Source organism: Lontra canadensis, unplaced genomic scaffold (genome assembly GCF_010015895.1).
Source record: "Lontra canadensis isolate GAN:19392208 unplaced genomic scaffold, GSC_riverotter_1.0 scaffold4, whole genome shotgun sequence".
Classification (NCBI taxonomy): Eukaryota; Metazoa; Chordata; class Mammalia; order Carnivora; family Mustelidae; genus Lontra; species Lontra canadensis.
Genome location: NW_022630998.1, coordinates 13,256,872 through 13,274,064, shown reverse-complemented (window position 1 = coordinate 13,274,064; position 17,193 = coordinate 13,256,872). Strand labels below are relative to the sequence as shown.

The 17,193-nt window shown below is 33.2% G+C and overlaps 1 protein-coding gene across 18 annotated transcripts in view; it reads left to right on the top strand.

The window, feature by feature from the left end:
• PPIP5K2 (diphosphoinositol pentakisphosphate kinase 2) overlaps positions 1–17,193 on the top strand; it is a 77,573-nt gene that overhangs the window by 27,569 nt on the left and 32,811 nt on the right. For 14 of the 18 annotated variants that reach the window (XM_032845461.1, XM_032845437.1, XM_032845396.1 and 11 more), the window contains 5 exons: positions 1,085–1,210; positions 1,353–1,474; positions 1,745–1,927; positions 10,172–10,313; positions 11,085–11,308. In XM_032845461.1, coding sequence (XP_032701352.1) covers positions 1,085–1,210; positions 1,353–1,474; positions 1,745–1,927; positions 10,172–10,313; positions 11,085–11,308 — 797 coding nt within the window. The remainder of the gene's footprint in view (positions 1–1,084; positions 1,211–1,352; positions 1,475–1,744; positions 1,928–10,171; positions 10,314–11,084; positions 11,309–17,193) is intronic. The other 4 variants (XM_032845428.1, XM_032845502.1, XM_032845451.1 and 1 more) reach the window with 1 other exon arrangement.

Below are 17,193 nucleotides of genomic sequence, written 5' to 3'. Positions count from 1 at the left end.
ATTGGCCTATGTAATAAACACAACTACTATCTAATCCCAAGACAAAGGTTGATTTCTATCACTTTTAATGAATCAACATTAAGTTTTTTAGCACTTCTATTGCTTATTTTTATTTTAAAAATTTATTTATTTTAATTAATTTATTTTTTAAAAAGATTTTATTCATTTATTTGAGAGAGACAGAGAAAGTGTAAGAGCAGGGGGGTGGCAGAGGGAGAGGAAGAAGCAGGCTCTCCACTGAGCAAAGAGCCCAACGAGGGGCCTGGATCCCAGAACCCTGGGATCATGACCTGAGCTGAAGGCGGATGCCAGACTGACTGAGCCACCGAGGTGCCCCCTATTGCTTATTTTAAAATTACCTTTGTTTCTGTAGCCCAATACAGATCTTAGGACATGATAAAGGGCAGATGAATTAAGTATAGAAACTCATTTGCTTGTGGAACTTCCCCTAATATCTGAGAAAAATCTTTGGTAAGGAACATAAAGAGATTGTACAATTCCAAATTTAAAAAATTGCTCTTGGCTACATTTTATTATATATCATTCATAAACTTAAATTATAATAAATTTTAGGTTTTCTCATCTCATGTCTTCCTAAAATTATGCAGATCATTAATTTCTCATCATAAAAATGTATACATCTTCACTTCAGGTAGCATTACCTTTTATGTGAGACTTTTGATATAAAGACAAATATAAGGGAGCTTTATGGTCAGGGAGCTCTTAATCTAACATCGCTAGCACAACTAAATTAAATATATTGGGCAAATCTTATTGGTGTCCTGTCACTATGATAGCAGGGAAGGTAGAAGCAATACTTCTTTCAGAAAACTGAGAAAGAGCCTTCTTTGTAAAGTATGGAAGAGATTTTGAAATTTGAGTAAGATTTTAACTGAAGGAGCAAAGAGTGTTCCTGAAAGAAACAAAAACCTACAGATAGGTATGTTCAAAGGAACAAGATAATTTAGATAAAAGTTATATTTCACTGCAGAAGAGAGAACAAAGAAAAAATTAATCTCAGTAATATGTCTCTTTAAAAGAAACAAACTTGACATTTACCTCTATCCATTCACATGTGTCTTAGACAGCCGAAGAGAAGAACCATCCTTACTTTTGGTTCTAAAATGGGGAGGAGAACTAACTCCTGCAGGCAGGGTCCAGGCTGAAGAACTTGGAAGAGCTTTCAGGTGTATGTATCCTGGAGGTCAAGGTAAATCTTGTCGTTTCTTTAATTTGGTTAAATCTATGCATTATGTTTTCAAATCTTCATTTATTTTGTGATGTTACTAAATATTTGTAGAAATATAGTGAGACAAAAATATAGCTTAAGTGATTTGAGTATTTATTTTCAGGAGATTATGCAGGATTTCCTGGTTGTGGTTTACTTAGATTACATAGTACCTATCGACATGACCTCAAAATATATGCCTCTGATGAGGGACGAGTACAGATGACTGCAGCTGCTTTTGCAAAGGTATAAATGTTTTTTAGAATTACTAGGAATGTCATCTAATATTACATTTTAAAAGATTTTTGCTAAGGCAATGTTTAAAAATTCTACATTTGAAATTTCAAACTCAGGCCCTGAAATGGTGATGGGCTATATTATTAACAGTTCATTTATTGCACATAGTTAGCCTATGCCTTGTGAAATTCAGCATGTAACAAAATAATTATTAAAATGCTTTCTATTAATTTGCATACTAATTTTAAAATCTGTATTGGCTTTATTCAATATGTGTAGGGGCTCTTAGCTCTAGAAGGAGAGCTTACACCCATTCTTGTTCAGATGGTAAAAAGTGCAAATATGAATGGTCTTTTGGATAGTGACAGTGACTCTTTGAGCAGTTGTCAGCAACGTGTGAAAGCAAGACTTCATGAAATACTTCAGAAAGATAGAGATTTTACAGCTGAAGACTATGAAAAGGTGGGTCTAAACAAACTCTTTTACATTGTGAAATATTATGCATGTACAGAAAAGTATATAAAACATAAACTTAGAGTCTGTTGTATTAGAAAGCAAATACTCATATAGCCACCATCCAGATACAGAAATAGAACATTGGGACACCTCTGATCCCTGTGTGCCCCTCCTCAATTGTAGCTCCTTCCCAATCTCCTAGAAATAATTACTATCCTTACTTTCTATTGCTCTTTTTTAAAATCTTCTCATATCAAGAAACTTACTTGGATAAGTATGTATCCCTAATTGCTATGGTCTCAGTTTTGGCTGTTTTCTAAGCTTCATACAATAGAGTAGATTTTCTTTTATGTTTGGCTTCTTTTGCTCAATACCGTGTTTATGACGTTCATCCATATTTTTGAGAATTTCCACAGTTAACCAGTAATCACTTCTATGTAGTATTTTATTTTAGGGATTGGCAAACTTTTTCTGTGAGAGACCAGATAGTAAATTTTAGGCTTTGTGGGTCACTTTGGTCTCTTGTTGCATATTCTTTTTGTTTTTTAACCCCCTTTAAAAAATGTAAAAACCGTTCTTTGCTCATGGGCTATGCCACAGGCCACATTTGGCCTGTAGGCCATAGTTTGATGACCTGTGTTTTATTCTATGAGTATACTATAATTTATATGTACTTTGTATCATCGTTACAGTCTTGTGCTCTTATGATTAATACTGCTGAGACGGTCATTGTGCATCTCCTAGTGCATATGAGCATACATTCTCTTGGTGTATTCTAAGATTGGAATTGTTATGACCCACCGTACGCTTCTGTTTCAATATTAGTAGATAATGTCAAACTGTTTTCCAAAGCCATTATTGAGCCAATTTACACTTCCACCAGAAGTCCATGAAAATAATCATTATTCTACATAGTCTCTATTCTTGGTATTCTCAGACTGTTCAGTTTTGACCGTCCTGAAGGTGGATGTGTAATAGTAGCTCAGTATGGTTTTAGTATCTTTTGACCGTTTAGCTATCCTTTCCTGAGGCCTTCTCTTCAAGTCTCTTGTCCTTTTTTCTACTGCTTGTCTGTTTTTTTCCTAGTGAGTGGTAGAAGTTCTTAAGTTATTTTGAATATGAGCTCTTTTAATATGTATTCTAAATCCTACCACCTACTCTGAGCCTTTATGATGTCTTTCAATAAGCAGAGGTTCTCATTTTTCATGAATTCCAAGTTTAATTTTTTCCTTTATGGTCAGTCCATTTTTTTAGTGTAGTCTAATATCTTTTTTTTTTAATTATTGAGGTATAATGACACACATTGTTTCATTAGTATCAGGTATAAAACACATAATGAGTTGATTAGTTGATTAGTGATTAGACAAGAGTGTATGTTGTGCAATGCTCGCCACAAGTGTAGCCACCATCTATCACCGTACAACATTACTAAAATATCATTGACTATATTCCCTGTGCTCTGCCGTTTATCCCCATGACTTGCTCATTCAATAACTGGATGCTGGTATCTCCCATTCCCCTTTGTGGTCAGTGCATTTTAATGTATTGCTTCTAATATCTTTTTCTTTTCTTTCTTTCTTTTTTTTTTTAAAGATTTTATTTATTTATTTGACAGACAGAGATCATAAGCAGGCAGAGAGGCAGGCAGAGAGAGAGGAGGAAGCAGGCTCCTTGCTGAGCAGAGAGCCCGATGCGGGGCTTGATCCCAGGACCCTGAGATCATGACCTGAGCCGAAGGCAGCGCTTAACCCACTGAGCCACCCAGGCGCCCCCTAATATCTTTTTCTAATTAGAGGTCATAAAATAGTCTTATGTATGACCTTCTGTAAGCTTTATTGTTTTGCCCTTCACATTTATCTATAATCTGGCTAAACTTGACGTTTCTGTGTGCTATAGGATGTCGAAATTGATTTTTACCCAGCTGTTTATACATCCCAGATACTTCAGTACCACATCCTGAAAGACTGTCCTTTCCCCTCTACTTTGTGGTACCATCTTTATAATATATATACATGATCTTTTTCTATACTATATTCTTTTCTTGATCTCCCAAGTACTACAAGGTCCCTTCTTCAAGTTTTTTTTTTTTTGGCTTTTCTTGCATTTCCATGTAAATTTAAAAATATCCTGTCAAAAATCCTGTTGCAGTATTGGTTTACATGGATCACATCTGTAGTTTCTGAAAATGTATTTCTTTTAATATATTTTTAATGCTGTTGTAAATAGTACCTCTAAAAATTTTATTCTCTGTTGTTACATAAAAATAGCTAACGTTGACTTTGTATGCATCAACCTTATTGAACTCATTTATTACTTTAATAATTTATTGGTAGATTTTTCTTTATCCTTTAAAAGCATATAGGTTTTTTTCTTCCTTTCTGATTTTATTTATTTATTTTTTCTTATCTTCAGTAACTAGCTTAAAAACAGTATTAAATAAAAGTGGTATATCTTGTCCATGTTCTCAAAGATAGCTTTTAACACTTGTCCATTAAATATGTTTTCTATAGATTTTTAAATAGCTATTCTTTTTCAAAATAAGGAAATTCCATTTTGTTCCTGTTTTGTTAAATGAAAAGTTGGTGAATTTTATCATTATTTTCTTTTTGTCTCTTGTATCATTTGATTTTGGGGGGATATCAAAGCTATCGTGGTTCCTAGAATAAACTCAACTTTTATATGTATATGTGTATGTATGTATTTTGTTATTGTTGTTGTTAATATATATCCCTAGTTTGGGTTTGCTATTTTTGGGTAAGAGTTTTACATCTGTGTTTAAGTTAGACTGACCTTCACATTTTTGTTCTTATGTCTTGGTCTGCTTTCAATATCAGAATTATATTAATCCCCTAAAATTTGTTAAGGTGTCCTATTTTGGGGAAAGAGTTTGTGTACATATCTTTAATTAAATATTTGGTAAAATTTACTAGTAAATCCTATGGAGATTTTCTTTGTGGGAAATCATGTAATCATTGTAATTATGGATTCCAGAGTACTTACTAATTTTCAGTTACTATATTTTGTGTCAGTATTAAATTACATTCTTATAGAAGTTTATCATATCCTTTTTAAATTCTTTGTGATGTCTGCAGGATCTGTAGAGATGTCCTTTTCTGTTTCATAACATTGTACTGTCTTTTTTTCTCTTGATCAGTTGGACTGGTTGATATACTTTACTAGTCCTTTCTAAGAAATATCTTTGATTTGTTGGTCCTCTTTATTATGTACTTATTTTCCATTTGATTAATTTTTGTTTAATATTATATTCCTTCTCTTTCCGTAAACTCATGTCACTAGCTGTGTGCTTATTAACTCATGAATGTTCAGTCTTTTCTAAAATACAGACTTTAGGCTATAAATTTCTCTTTATCACTGCATGCATAAATTTTGAGGTTTGTGTGGTTTGGGATATTTTCTAATTTCCTTTGATTTTTCTTCTTTGATCATAGATTATTCAGAGGGTTTTGTTTTTTTGTTTGTTTTTCAAAATTTCCAAACCTATGTCATTTTGAGTTAAACTTTATATCATTTTAGTAAAAACAAGAATTCTTCCTGAATTTTTTTGTTTGTTGTTGTTGTTGTTGTTGTTGTTGTTGTGTGTGAACATTTCCCTAACTGTGGATTTTCCTTGTCTTTGTAGTTTTCTTAATCTTTGCTTTACATATTTGATGACATGTTGTTGGACAGACACAAATTTAGAAATGATATATCTCCACCAGTACTTTTTGCCTCAACATTTGAGGTTAATATAAGCAACAACAGTTTTTCCCCTCTTACTTGGTCTTGCATTGTGTATCTTTTTTATCTTTTCACTTTAAGTCTTTGTGAAATTATGTTTTTTTTAAATTACATTTTTAGATATATCTATTGTAATCTGCATATAGCTGGATTTTTAAAAATGTATTATGAAAATATTTAGGGCATTTTTATTTACAATATAAATTATTGGCAAATTTAGATATGAATCCACTATATTTTCAAGGGCTTTACATTTATACTGCCTTAATTTTTCTCTCTTCCTTTGTTGAAATTGGTACTTTTTACTTACTTATTTGTTAGATTAAAAATTATATTTGATTTTGTTTTTTGTTTTGTCATTACCCCAGAGATAACAATAGGCTTCTATGACTTCTTTTTTTTTTTTTTTAAGATTTTATTTATTTATTTGACAGAGAGAGAGATCACAAGTAGACAGAGAGGCAGGCAGAGAAAGAGGGAGAAGCAGGCTCCCTGCAGAACAGAGAGCCCGATGTGGGGCTCCATCCCAGGATCCTGAGATCATGACCTGAGCTGAAAGCAGAGGCTTAATCCATTGAGCCACCTAGGCGCCCCGCTTCTATAACTTCTTAAAGTCAAATGTTTACATATATGGTGCTCTTACTCTGGACAATGCACAGATTCTAGAAAAATACTATGCAAACGTTAACTTGCATAATAATCATCTGAAGTCTTATTAAAAATGCATATTCTTATTCGTCCTATCTGGGATGGAGACTACGATTCAGCTTTCTAATAAGCTTCCAGTTCGTGTCAGTGCCTACTCCTGAGACCATACATTTAGCAACAAGCCTTAAAATCCTTGTAACATTTGCCTACCTGTAACTTGTATGCTCTTAATATTGTTTAATTTTGTGTATTTTAAACTGTACAATGTCATTTTGTTATTCTTTTATGCAAGGAGTTTTTATTTAGATTTATCCATTAATTTGCCCTTTTTTGTTTTTTTTGTTTTGTTTTGTTATGTTTTGTTTTAGTAGGCTCCATGCTCGGTGTGGAGGGGCTTGAACTTAAGACCCTGAGATCAAGAACAGAGCTGAAATTGAGTTGCGGGCTTAACTGACTGAGCCACCCAGGCGCCTCTCCTTTGCCCTTTAAATTACCTTTTATTCTTTTGAAAGTCTATAGTTTCCATTTAAGACCATTTTCCCTCTGTCTGAACAACTATATTAATTCTGTTAGTATCAGTCTACTGGTGGTGAATTCTTTTCTGTTTGAAGATGTTTTTATTTCAACTTTACTTTTTTTTTTTTTCTTTCTAAAGGGAGGGTAAGGGAAGGGCAGAGGAAGAGGAAGAATCCTAAGCAGGCTCCATGCCCAGCAGCAGGGTCTGACGTGAGGCTCAATCTCACAACCCTGAGATCATGACCTGAGCCGAAATCAAGAGATGAATGCTTAACCAGCTGAGGCACTCAGGCGCCCCTCAACTTGACTCTATAGGATATTTTCACTAGGTATAGAGTTCCAGGATAAAATTTATTTTCTTTCATTGCGCTGAAGATACTGTTAGACCATCTTGTAGCTTCTAGTATTTCCCTTACGAAGTCAGTTGTTGATCTTACTGTTATACCTTTGAAGATAATCTTTATAAAAATTAATTAATTAATTAATTAATTTTTTATTCTTCAGTAACTCCTTCTGGCCACTTTTAACATTTTTGCCTTTGATTTTCAGCAGTTATTCTGTTACATGTTTAGATGTAGATTGTTTTTTTTTTTTTTTTTAAGATTTTTTAAAAAATTTTTATTTATTTGACAGAGATCAGAGGTAGGCAAAGAGGCAGGCAGAGCAAGAAGGAAAAGCAGGCTCCCCGCTGAGCAGAGAGCCAGATGTGGAGCTCAGTCCCAGGACCCTGAGATCATGACCGGAGCTGAAGGCAGAGGCTTTAACCCACTGAGCCACCCAGGCACCCCTAGATTTTTTTTTTTTTTTTTTTAACTTATCCTGCTAGTAGTTGATTAGGATTCTTGTATCTGTGGCTTCAGTTTTGCGAAGTTGTTTTTCTGGTTTTGATTTTTGTCTTTAATGTAGCATTTCTTACCTTCTTCTGGGTCTCTAAATACATGTTTGTTAGAAATTTCTCTTCTCTTATCCTTTAAAAAAATTTTTTTTTCATCCTTTGGTCTCTGCTTTATTATGGATAAAATTTTCTCACCAGTCTTCCAATTTACTAAATCTGCCTTTGGCTGTATTTTATGTGCTTTTAATTTAGCCAGTGTATTTTTTAATTCTAAAATTTCTTTTTGCTATTTTAATATTGAATATGTCACTTTTCAGTCATTTGCAGTTTTTTATTTTTAGTGTTTTCTTTTATCTTTTTGAACACAGGAAGTTTCCTCATTTTTCAGGTGTTTAATTTTTTACTCTTTGTTTTCTTTCTTAATTCCAATATAATTAACAGTGTTTTATTAGTTTCAGGTTTACAATATAGAGATTCAACCATTCTACACATTACTCAGTACTCATCATGATTAAGTGTCGTCTTAGTCCCCATCACTATTTCACCCATCTTCCACCTACCTCCCCTCTGGTAACCATCAATTTGTTCTCTTCAGTTAAGAGTGGTTGTTTTGGTTGTCCCTTTTTTCTTCATTTGTTTTGTCTCTTAAATTCCACATAGGAGTGAAATCATATGGTGTTTGTCTTTCTCTGACTTATTTCACTTAACACGATACTCCTTAGATCTATCCATGTTGCAAATGGCAAGATCTTATTCTTTTTCATGTTGAATAATATTCGTGTGTATGTGTGTGTGTGTGTGTGTGTGTGTGTGTGTTTGTGTGTGTTTGTACACACCACACCTTTATCTGGTCATCTATATGTATATACTTGGACTGCTTCCATTATTTGGCTATTTTAAATAATGCTGTGGTAGATATAAGGTGCATGTATCTTTACAAATTAGTGTTTTCCTCATTTTTTAGTTTTTAATAAATCTAATACCTAGAGTCTCTTTGGTTCTGTTTCTGTTGTGTATTATGCTTATTGGCATTCATACTGTCCTGTTTTCTTTTGTGCCTGTCTTTTTTTTTTTTTTTGTGCCTGACTATCTTGAGTAATGGATGCATATTTGTTTGTGGAAATACAGTTAGCTTAAGATTATATTATCATCTTCCTATATGGCTTTCTTAATTTGTTCCTGCCATGTACCTGTCAGTACAACAATCTAGGATTGCCTTAATCCAATTTCAGAACAGATCTTTTCAGAGCCAATAGTTGACTTGAACCTGGTCTGCATTTTGTTCATGGATTGGTTTGCTTCTGATTCATCTTTACTTTTTCAAACCTTAAATGTGTAGTTTGCCAGAGTTCTACTTTTGGGAACACTGTACTTCACTTCGGTCGCCTTAACCTAATAAGACTATTAAAGCTCTATTCCACCTCTCTGCTATCTATTCAGACTCAATAAATGTCTCTGGTACAAAAATAGACCTAAATGCCAGGATCATTCTCTGGATCTCTGACCTATGAGTTCGGCTGCCACAATTTCTTACTATGCTATTTCTCAGATACCTTAAAGCAGAAATACAGAAGTTAGCCCAGAATTCTTACTTTTCTTCAATGGTTAGATTGATCCAAACGAACTAGTTTATAATAAAAAGAAGTGAAATTCAATTTACATACTTTAAAGAAACTTTCTAATGATAAAATAACTTGTCATGCTAAATATCAAAGCTAATTTGAAACTATATTGTCACTAACGGATTTTGTTGACTTAGGAAAATCTCATCACAATAGCATTAGCATGGTCATTAAGAGGACAAGCTCTATAGCCAGACCACCCGCTTTTTTTTTTTCTCACCTTTTTTTTTTTTTTTGAAAGATTTATTTATTTATTTATTTGACAGACAGAGATCACAAGTAGGCAGAGAGGCAGGCAGAGAAAGAGGGGGAAGCAGGTTCCCCACCGAGCAGAGAGCCCGATGCTGGACTCAATCCCAGGATCCTGGGATCATGACCCGAGCTGAAGGCAGAGGCTTTAATCCACTGAGCCACCCAGGCGCCTATTTTTCTCTCACTCTTGTCCTACTATTGGTTTGATCTTAGGCATGTCATGTAACCTCTGTTAAGAAACGCATCTGGAAAAAAGATAATGATAGTGATAGAGTCTTAGGGTTATTGCATGTAAATATATGCAATATATTACATTATATATACATTATATATAATACATTATATTAAAACCATACTGAGTCAGCAATTTGTCACTGTAAGTTAGAATAAAATTTCATTGTAAGTTAGAGTACTTCTGCTAAATTTTCTCTGAGTAATCTTATGATAACTAATCTTTACTATTTTTTAACATAAAATTCTGAAATTTTTACTTCCTTCTTGATCTTATTACTATATTTTGGGGGGTCATCTTAATTTATGATACAGAATTATTCTCCAGCTATTGGAAAATTTTGTGTATTATTCTCTTGGATAATTAGGCATAACTAGATGTAAAATTTTTACTTTCTTCATTTGTAGCTTACTCCATCTGGAAGCATTTCTCTAATTAAATCAATGCATTTAATTAAAAATCCCGTTAAGACCTGTGATAAAGTTTATTCCTTGATACAAAGTTTGACTTCTCAAATCAGACATCGAATGGAAGATCCCAAATCATCAGGTAAATATTATGTATTCCTTGGGACATGAAACTAATGAAAATTATTATCCAGTTAAATAAACACTTTAAAACAAGATACATCAATCTTAAATTAAGCCTCATACTATTCTAGGTCTGAGTGAACATACATCCAGCAAAAGAATAATGGCTAGGTTACAGTTTCTTTTCTCTATGATAACATGAAAAAAATAATAAAATATTATTATTTGATTAATCCCATAGCACTGTCATATAGTTAAGTGGCAAGTAGGCAGCTTATCAGAAACAAACATGGGAAGATGATCTGGGCTCTAACTCTGATATTAACTTTGTTATAACTTGAGCAACTTTGAAATCTAGAATCCTTCCTGGTAAAAATAAATCCTTTGAACTGTTTAATTTCTAAGGTTCCTTTCTGCTAAAGAGTGTCTATTCTGTTGTTAGTTCTGTGAATCTAGTAAGAAAGAATGGTACTTAAAATTTAGAATTGTAAATAGTCTTAAAGAGGTCTGTTATAATTGTTCTTTTTCTTCTGATTATTGAAGTGTGTAACATAAAGTTCTTTTCTTTAACCCAAGTCCTAAGCCAATTATTTACTCTTTGAAAGTCTACAAAATAAATGCTTGCAAATGGTATATAACTATGATAACATCCCCTACTTTCTTAATAGTTTTACGTCTGACGCTAAAAAAAGTTTCTAATTATCAACTTTTAAAAGTTTCTAAATATCAACATTTTAGTATATTCCCTTAATCTAAGTTTAATAATACTAAATCCATTATGTTGTTTTAGATATTCAGCTTTACCACAGTGAAACATTAGAGCTTATGCTACGTAGATGGTCCAAGTTGGAGAAGGACTTTAAAACAAAGAATGGAAGATATGACATTAGTAAAATCCCCGACATATATGACTGTATAAAATATGATGTCCAGCATAATGGTTCCTTGAAATTAGAAAATACAATGGAATTATACAGGCTTTCGAAAGCATTAGCAGATATTGTTATCCCTCAGGTAAGTAAATCTAGAAATCAGTTTTCTTAGAGGGTTCTTTAGATTCTTTTAAAAAATTTCTGTCACTGGAAAAAAGATAGTTGGTTTTTATCTCTCTATAAAATCCGTAACTTTTAAAAGGAAAGTTAAGTAATTATGGACTTATATTTTAAGCTTTTTATTGTATTAAATCATTACTTGATTTTCTAATAATTTAATTATAGTGATAGTTTAATAGTTTAATTACTACTTATTATTCAATAAAAAAAATTTTTTTTTCAAAATACTTGCATATAAATTAAAAAGACTTGCAAAATTTACATAGGGCCACAACTACCTTTCTCTCCCACTCCCCACATACTTCCATATTATGTACTATATGTAAGTGTTTTGAAAAAAAATAAAAAATATGTGCAAGTAGTTTGAAAAAAAAATTTTTTTTTGAGAGAACAGGAGAGGGGCAGAGGGAGAGAGAAACTTAAGCAGGCTTCACACCCAATGCAGAGCTTGACATGGGGCTCCATCTCATGACCCTGAGATCATGACCCGAGCAAAAATCAAGAGTTCACGCTTAATTGCCACCCAGGTGCCCCTTGAAAAAATTATTTGGAGGTCAAGGTGTAAGTTATTATTGGAAGGGTACAAGTCATGGGTCTTTTCATTTATAGGAGAATAAAAATAAAGGTGTAGCCAGAATTCAAATAATTGAAATGCAATTAGGCAGAGAATCAGATTGATAATAAAGAGGCAAATGACAAGACAAGTGAGATACAGAACATGATAATGGAAAATGGTTCCAGATTCCCTGAGCTGAAATCCAGAGTCAGACCCCTGACTGAGTCACCCTGGTACTCCTCTAAATTCTTCTTAAATTTGGGACCTGTTTTCTACTCAATGACAAAAGATTATTTGGATATTATAAAGAAGAGATTGGAGTAGATCAGATATTCCACCTAAGAACCAAAGTTAAATAGAAGGAAAAAATGGGATACCTGAAAAATATGAAGATGCTGAACAAAAGTAGCCTTACCTAAAAATACATATGAAAATGGTTAAAATAGTATCAGTGTCCCTTAATTTTCACAGAAAGTTCAGGAAGAACTACAACTTACAAAACTGGGAATTCAGACAGTACACAACTTACCTATAATTATTTGTGTACCTGCTAAAGATTAGCTTATTCTTTCAGCCTGAGAGAACACTGCTTACTTGCTTGGTCAGATGTATAATATAGACAATCTTAAGTATATTGTATGATCCAGTGATATGCAAAATGAATTCTTAAAAAAGAAGATAAAAATACGTCACATATCAAGAATATATCTTTGGGCCTTTTAGGAAACTTAAAGTTTGACTTAGCAAGCAAGGAATTGTTATCTGATGATCTGTTTTACTAAATGGAAGCGTTTTTATTCTGCAAAAGAGAAATTTAGGGGCACCTGGGTGGCTCAGTCTTTGAAGCGTCCAACTCTGGATTTAACTCAGGTCATGCTCTCGGGGTTCTGGGATCAAGTTCCGTGTTGGACTCTTGGATCTGTCAGTGGGGAGTCGACTTGTCTCCTCCCCCTGCCCCTCCCTGCAGGCATATGTACTCTCTCTCTCTCTCTTTGAAATAGATTTAAAAATCTTAAAAAAAAATGCAAAAGAGAAATTTAATTTTACAGAATAAAGAGTTTTATGACAGGTAATATGTTTTAAGATTATCATCAGAATGAACACACTAAATTCTGCATAACTCAAGTTTTAGCTGCAATGTATAGACAGTCATTGAGCTAACACTGGTTTGATTATAACTGAAGTTACTGAGTCAGAGTCATCTTTGTTTTGAAATTCAAGAAAGAAAGTTTATTCAAATTTTTATTAACTATTCCAAGAATGATTGCTGGCTTGTTTTGTTTTATTTTAAAAGATTTTATTTATTCATTTGAGAGAAAGAGAGCACATGGGGAGAGAGGGGGAGAGGCAGCAAGGGGGGAGAGGGGGGAGAGGCAGAAGGAAAGGAAGAAACATACTCCCCACTAAGCAGGGACCCCAAGGTGGGGCTTAATCCTAGGACCCTGAGATCATGACCTGAGCTGAAGGCAGAGGCTTAACTGAATGAGCCACCCAGGTGCCCCGGAATGGTTGCTGTTGATTCTGCTAACCATATAATTAGTTTGCACTGGAAGTTTTCATTGTTTTGGATTGCTTTGACATTAGTCCAGGCTCAGTGCGTATTAGTTATACTCATTTCGTCAGTGAAGATTATCGAAAAGTATGCTTTTTAACAGGTAAACTGTTAATATAAGGCAGTCTTAAATATTTAGGGTGGCTATATGCATTCTTCAGAGTAGGCTTTCAGTATATCTAAACTTAGCTCCTCAGTGGCTAACTACACAAATGATTTGTTAGCATAATCATGTCTATTTTGTTACATGACTTATGTAACCTCGTGCCTCTCAGTTCTGTATACTAAACATTCTAGAATTGGGCATGAAAGGCTGGTTTCTCAGAGTTGGGCTTAAAAAGATACTCAAGTGTTAATAGGGTTTTAGATGTTAATTTCTCCTATGTATCTATGTATTTTAGGTGTATTGCTTAAATCACTGAAGAAACTTCTTACCATCTCCTTGTAGCTTAAATATTTACAACGAATTTTTCAAAGTACTAAGAATCAGTAAAAATGAGAATGGGTTGGGGATTTAAAGCATCATATATATCTTTTAAAATAATTTGTCATGCTCAACTGTTCTCAGTCTTTATTACAGTAATCATCTTTGGATGCAGTTAGGTTAGATCTCAGCAGTCTGAGAATTTACTTGAAGACATCTCCAAAATTTCTTTCTTGGATAAATTACTTATCCAAATCTTTGGATTGTTCAGACAACATTTTGCCCAAGTTTACAAGAATCTGTTTTATTTTTGATAAATTTATAATTATATTTTGAAAAAGTTATAACTTTAAAAGCAGAGGTTTTTTTAGTATGCTTTTCTGTAGTTCTGAGATTATAACTTGAGTAGAGGACAGCTTTGGGTCTACCTCCCTAACTTTTTGGTTTGATATTCCTTATTGTGGCAGAAACTTGGGATTTCTTCTTTTTTAATGGAGTATTGAGTTCAATCCAGTAAATATTATTTTGCTTTGTTAGCCTTCCTAAATCCACAACTATGGACAAAATGCATGCATTTCCAGTTACTTAACAAACTAAAAGTTATTAATGTATTTATGGTAATTATGATGAAACTGTAGTTTAAAATGGAAAGAAAATGAAAATTTTGCTTACTTAATTCTCAAGGAAATAAAGACTATTTCAAGCTTAGAGACTTGATGATTCAGTCAAATAACGTAGAATTTTGACTAGTTTAGAATATGCTAATTTAGATTGAGAACATCACTGTCTGCAAGAAGAATGGGTATATGCACTGGTATACCTCAAAGTATTATGCCTCTAAAAATGTATTTCTGTCCTTACATTGAATTGGTTAATTCTTTTTTTTTTTTTAAGATTTTATTTATTTATTTGACAGAGAGAGAGATCACAAGTAGGCAGAGAGTCAGGCAGAGAGAGATGGGGAAGCAGGCTCTCTGCTCAGCAGGGATGCTGAGGCAGATGTGGGGCTCAATCCCAGGACCCTGAGATCATGACCTGAGCCGGAGGCAGCAGCTTAATCCACTGAGCCACCCAGGCGCCCCTGAATTGATTAATACTTAAATCTACACTGTGTGAATTATGTAATTCTAATCACAACTAAGCTTAAATATAATGCAGTTTATTACTTTTATTTATTTTTAAATTAAACTAATTTAATTATTATAAATATTTTTCTTTTGATAGAATTAACTTTCCACTTTTTAACTAGTCTCAATTTTCATCAAATAGAGGCTCTGTCTTAAAAATGATGCTTAAAAATAGTCATGATGTTATGTCAGTAGATAAGAACCTCTTAAGACTAAATTTGGTATTAAGGTTCTCTTAACTGGGATCACATTTATGAACGTTTGAAGACAATTTGTTTAGTTATTTATGGATTATGAAGTAGAATTGTTTATAATAGCATTTACCATATAAAGTCCATTGATACTCTCATTAAATATAACCACATAATAAGCTTTCAGATAGCCTCATCTGGTATTTTAATTAGTTCTATCTATGGCAGAAATGTTGTAATTACACACAAGAACTGGGATATCTAACAATTAATTATTTGATCCTTCTTGGTGGTGGCAGATGAACAAAACATGTATGTGTGTTAAAGGGAATAATTTCTTTATTACAAAATTAATATATGTGTAAAATTAGAAAATGTAGAAGTCACTGTGATATTATCAATTAGAGGAAAACATTTTAATGTTTTAGAAAATTCTTAAAGGATTTTTCTCTTAAATTCACAAAGATACAATTTTTCTCATACATGTAACAAACATATTCTTTGCACAAATGGAACCAGAAAAAGCATACTCTTTTACTACCTGATTTTTTCCCCTTCACTTAGCACCAAGAACTTCTTTCCATATCGTTAAAGCTATATGTACATCATTATTTCTAATGGGTAATGGTATGATAATTACTTATATAACCAATTTTTCGTATTTGGGAATCTGGACTCTTCATTTCTTTCACTCTCTTTTCACATGTCTTTACATATACTCAAGACTGTTTTTGTAGCTGCAGAAATCTTTTACTAGTTTTTTCCAGGTAAACACTGGGAAAGCATCTGTCTCTTCATACCTTGCTAACAACACAAAAAAATTTCACCTAATGATTTTTAGTTCCAGTATTTTCCTTTTATTTACACATACACAATTACATATATATCTTTTTTACATACTCCATTCACAGTGATCTATGTTGGCAAGACTGTTGAACCAACCAAGTTTTAGTTTATGATAAAGGGACCTAAGAAGTTTCTATTTTCATGGGCCTTTCATCTGTAATCAGTCAGCCTTTTCTTTACTTGACAGTTCTCAGTTTTATTATCCATATAGAGTTTTTGCTATTTGGGAAGTATCTGATAGCAGGAAGTAGTCTTTAAATTCAGGTTATCTTAGAATAAACTTGGAAAGAGAGGGTATGTCTGTCTATTCCCACCTCCTCTCTGCACTCTCCTTTCTGTCTCTGTCCCTCCCTTTCCACTTTTGGCTTTTCTTCCTCTCCCTCTTTTCCATCTACACACATATCACAGCTTTTTCTCTTTATACATCAGGTCATTTTCTAACCTGTTTCTTTGAACTGTAATTTTTATTAGAATTATTATTATGATTATGTTTTCTTAACACTTCATATTGTAAAATCATTGTAAATTTGATTAACTCATAATTATTATTGAAGTCATTAAATATGATGATTACATTACATTTTTTTGCTCACCACTTTCAAAGCATTAGCCAAAGGCTTTTAAGTGATTTGTTAGCCTTTTTAATCTTTGGCATTTGAATAAACAAAATCTCATGGTTTCATTTGTATTTCTTTTCATAGGTTTATTGACTGTTTTTCTGTGCTCTAGTGTTTGTGTCCTTAGTCCGTCTTTCTTTCTTTTTTTTTTTTTTTAAGATTTTTTTTTTTATTTATTTGACAGAGATCACAAGTAGGCAGAGAGGCAGGCAGAGAGAGAGGTGGAGGCAGGCTCCCTGAGGAGCAGAGAGCCCGATGCGGGGCTCGATCCCAGGACCCTGGGATCATGACCTGAGCCAAAGGCAGCGGCCCAACCCACTGAGCCACCCAGGCGCCCCTAGTCCGTCTTTCTTTTAGGATTGTTTCTACATTTAAAACCTTATGATTGAGTTGAACTACTGTCAATTAAGGTTACATTCATTCATTCATCCTCCCCTCTTCAGAAATTACTTGCTTTTTCCATTCTACAAAAAAAAGCCTTTCCAATTATACTTAGAAGTTTTAAGATGGTATACTTGCAGTTGCAAAAAATGT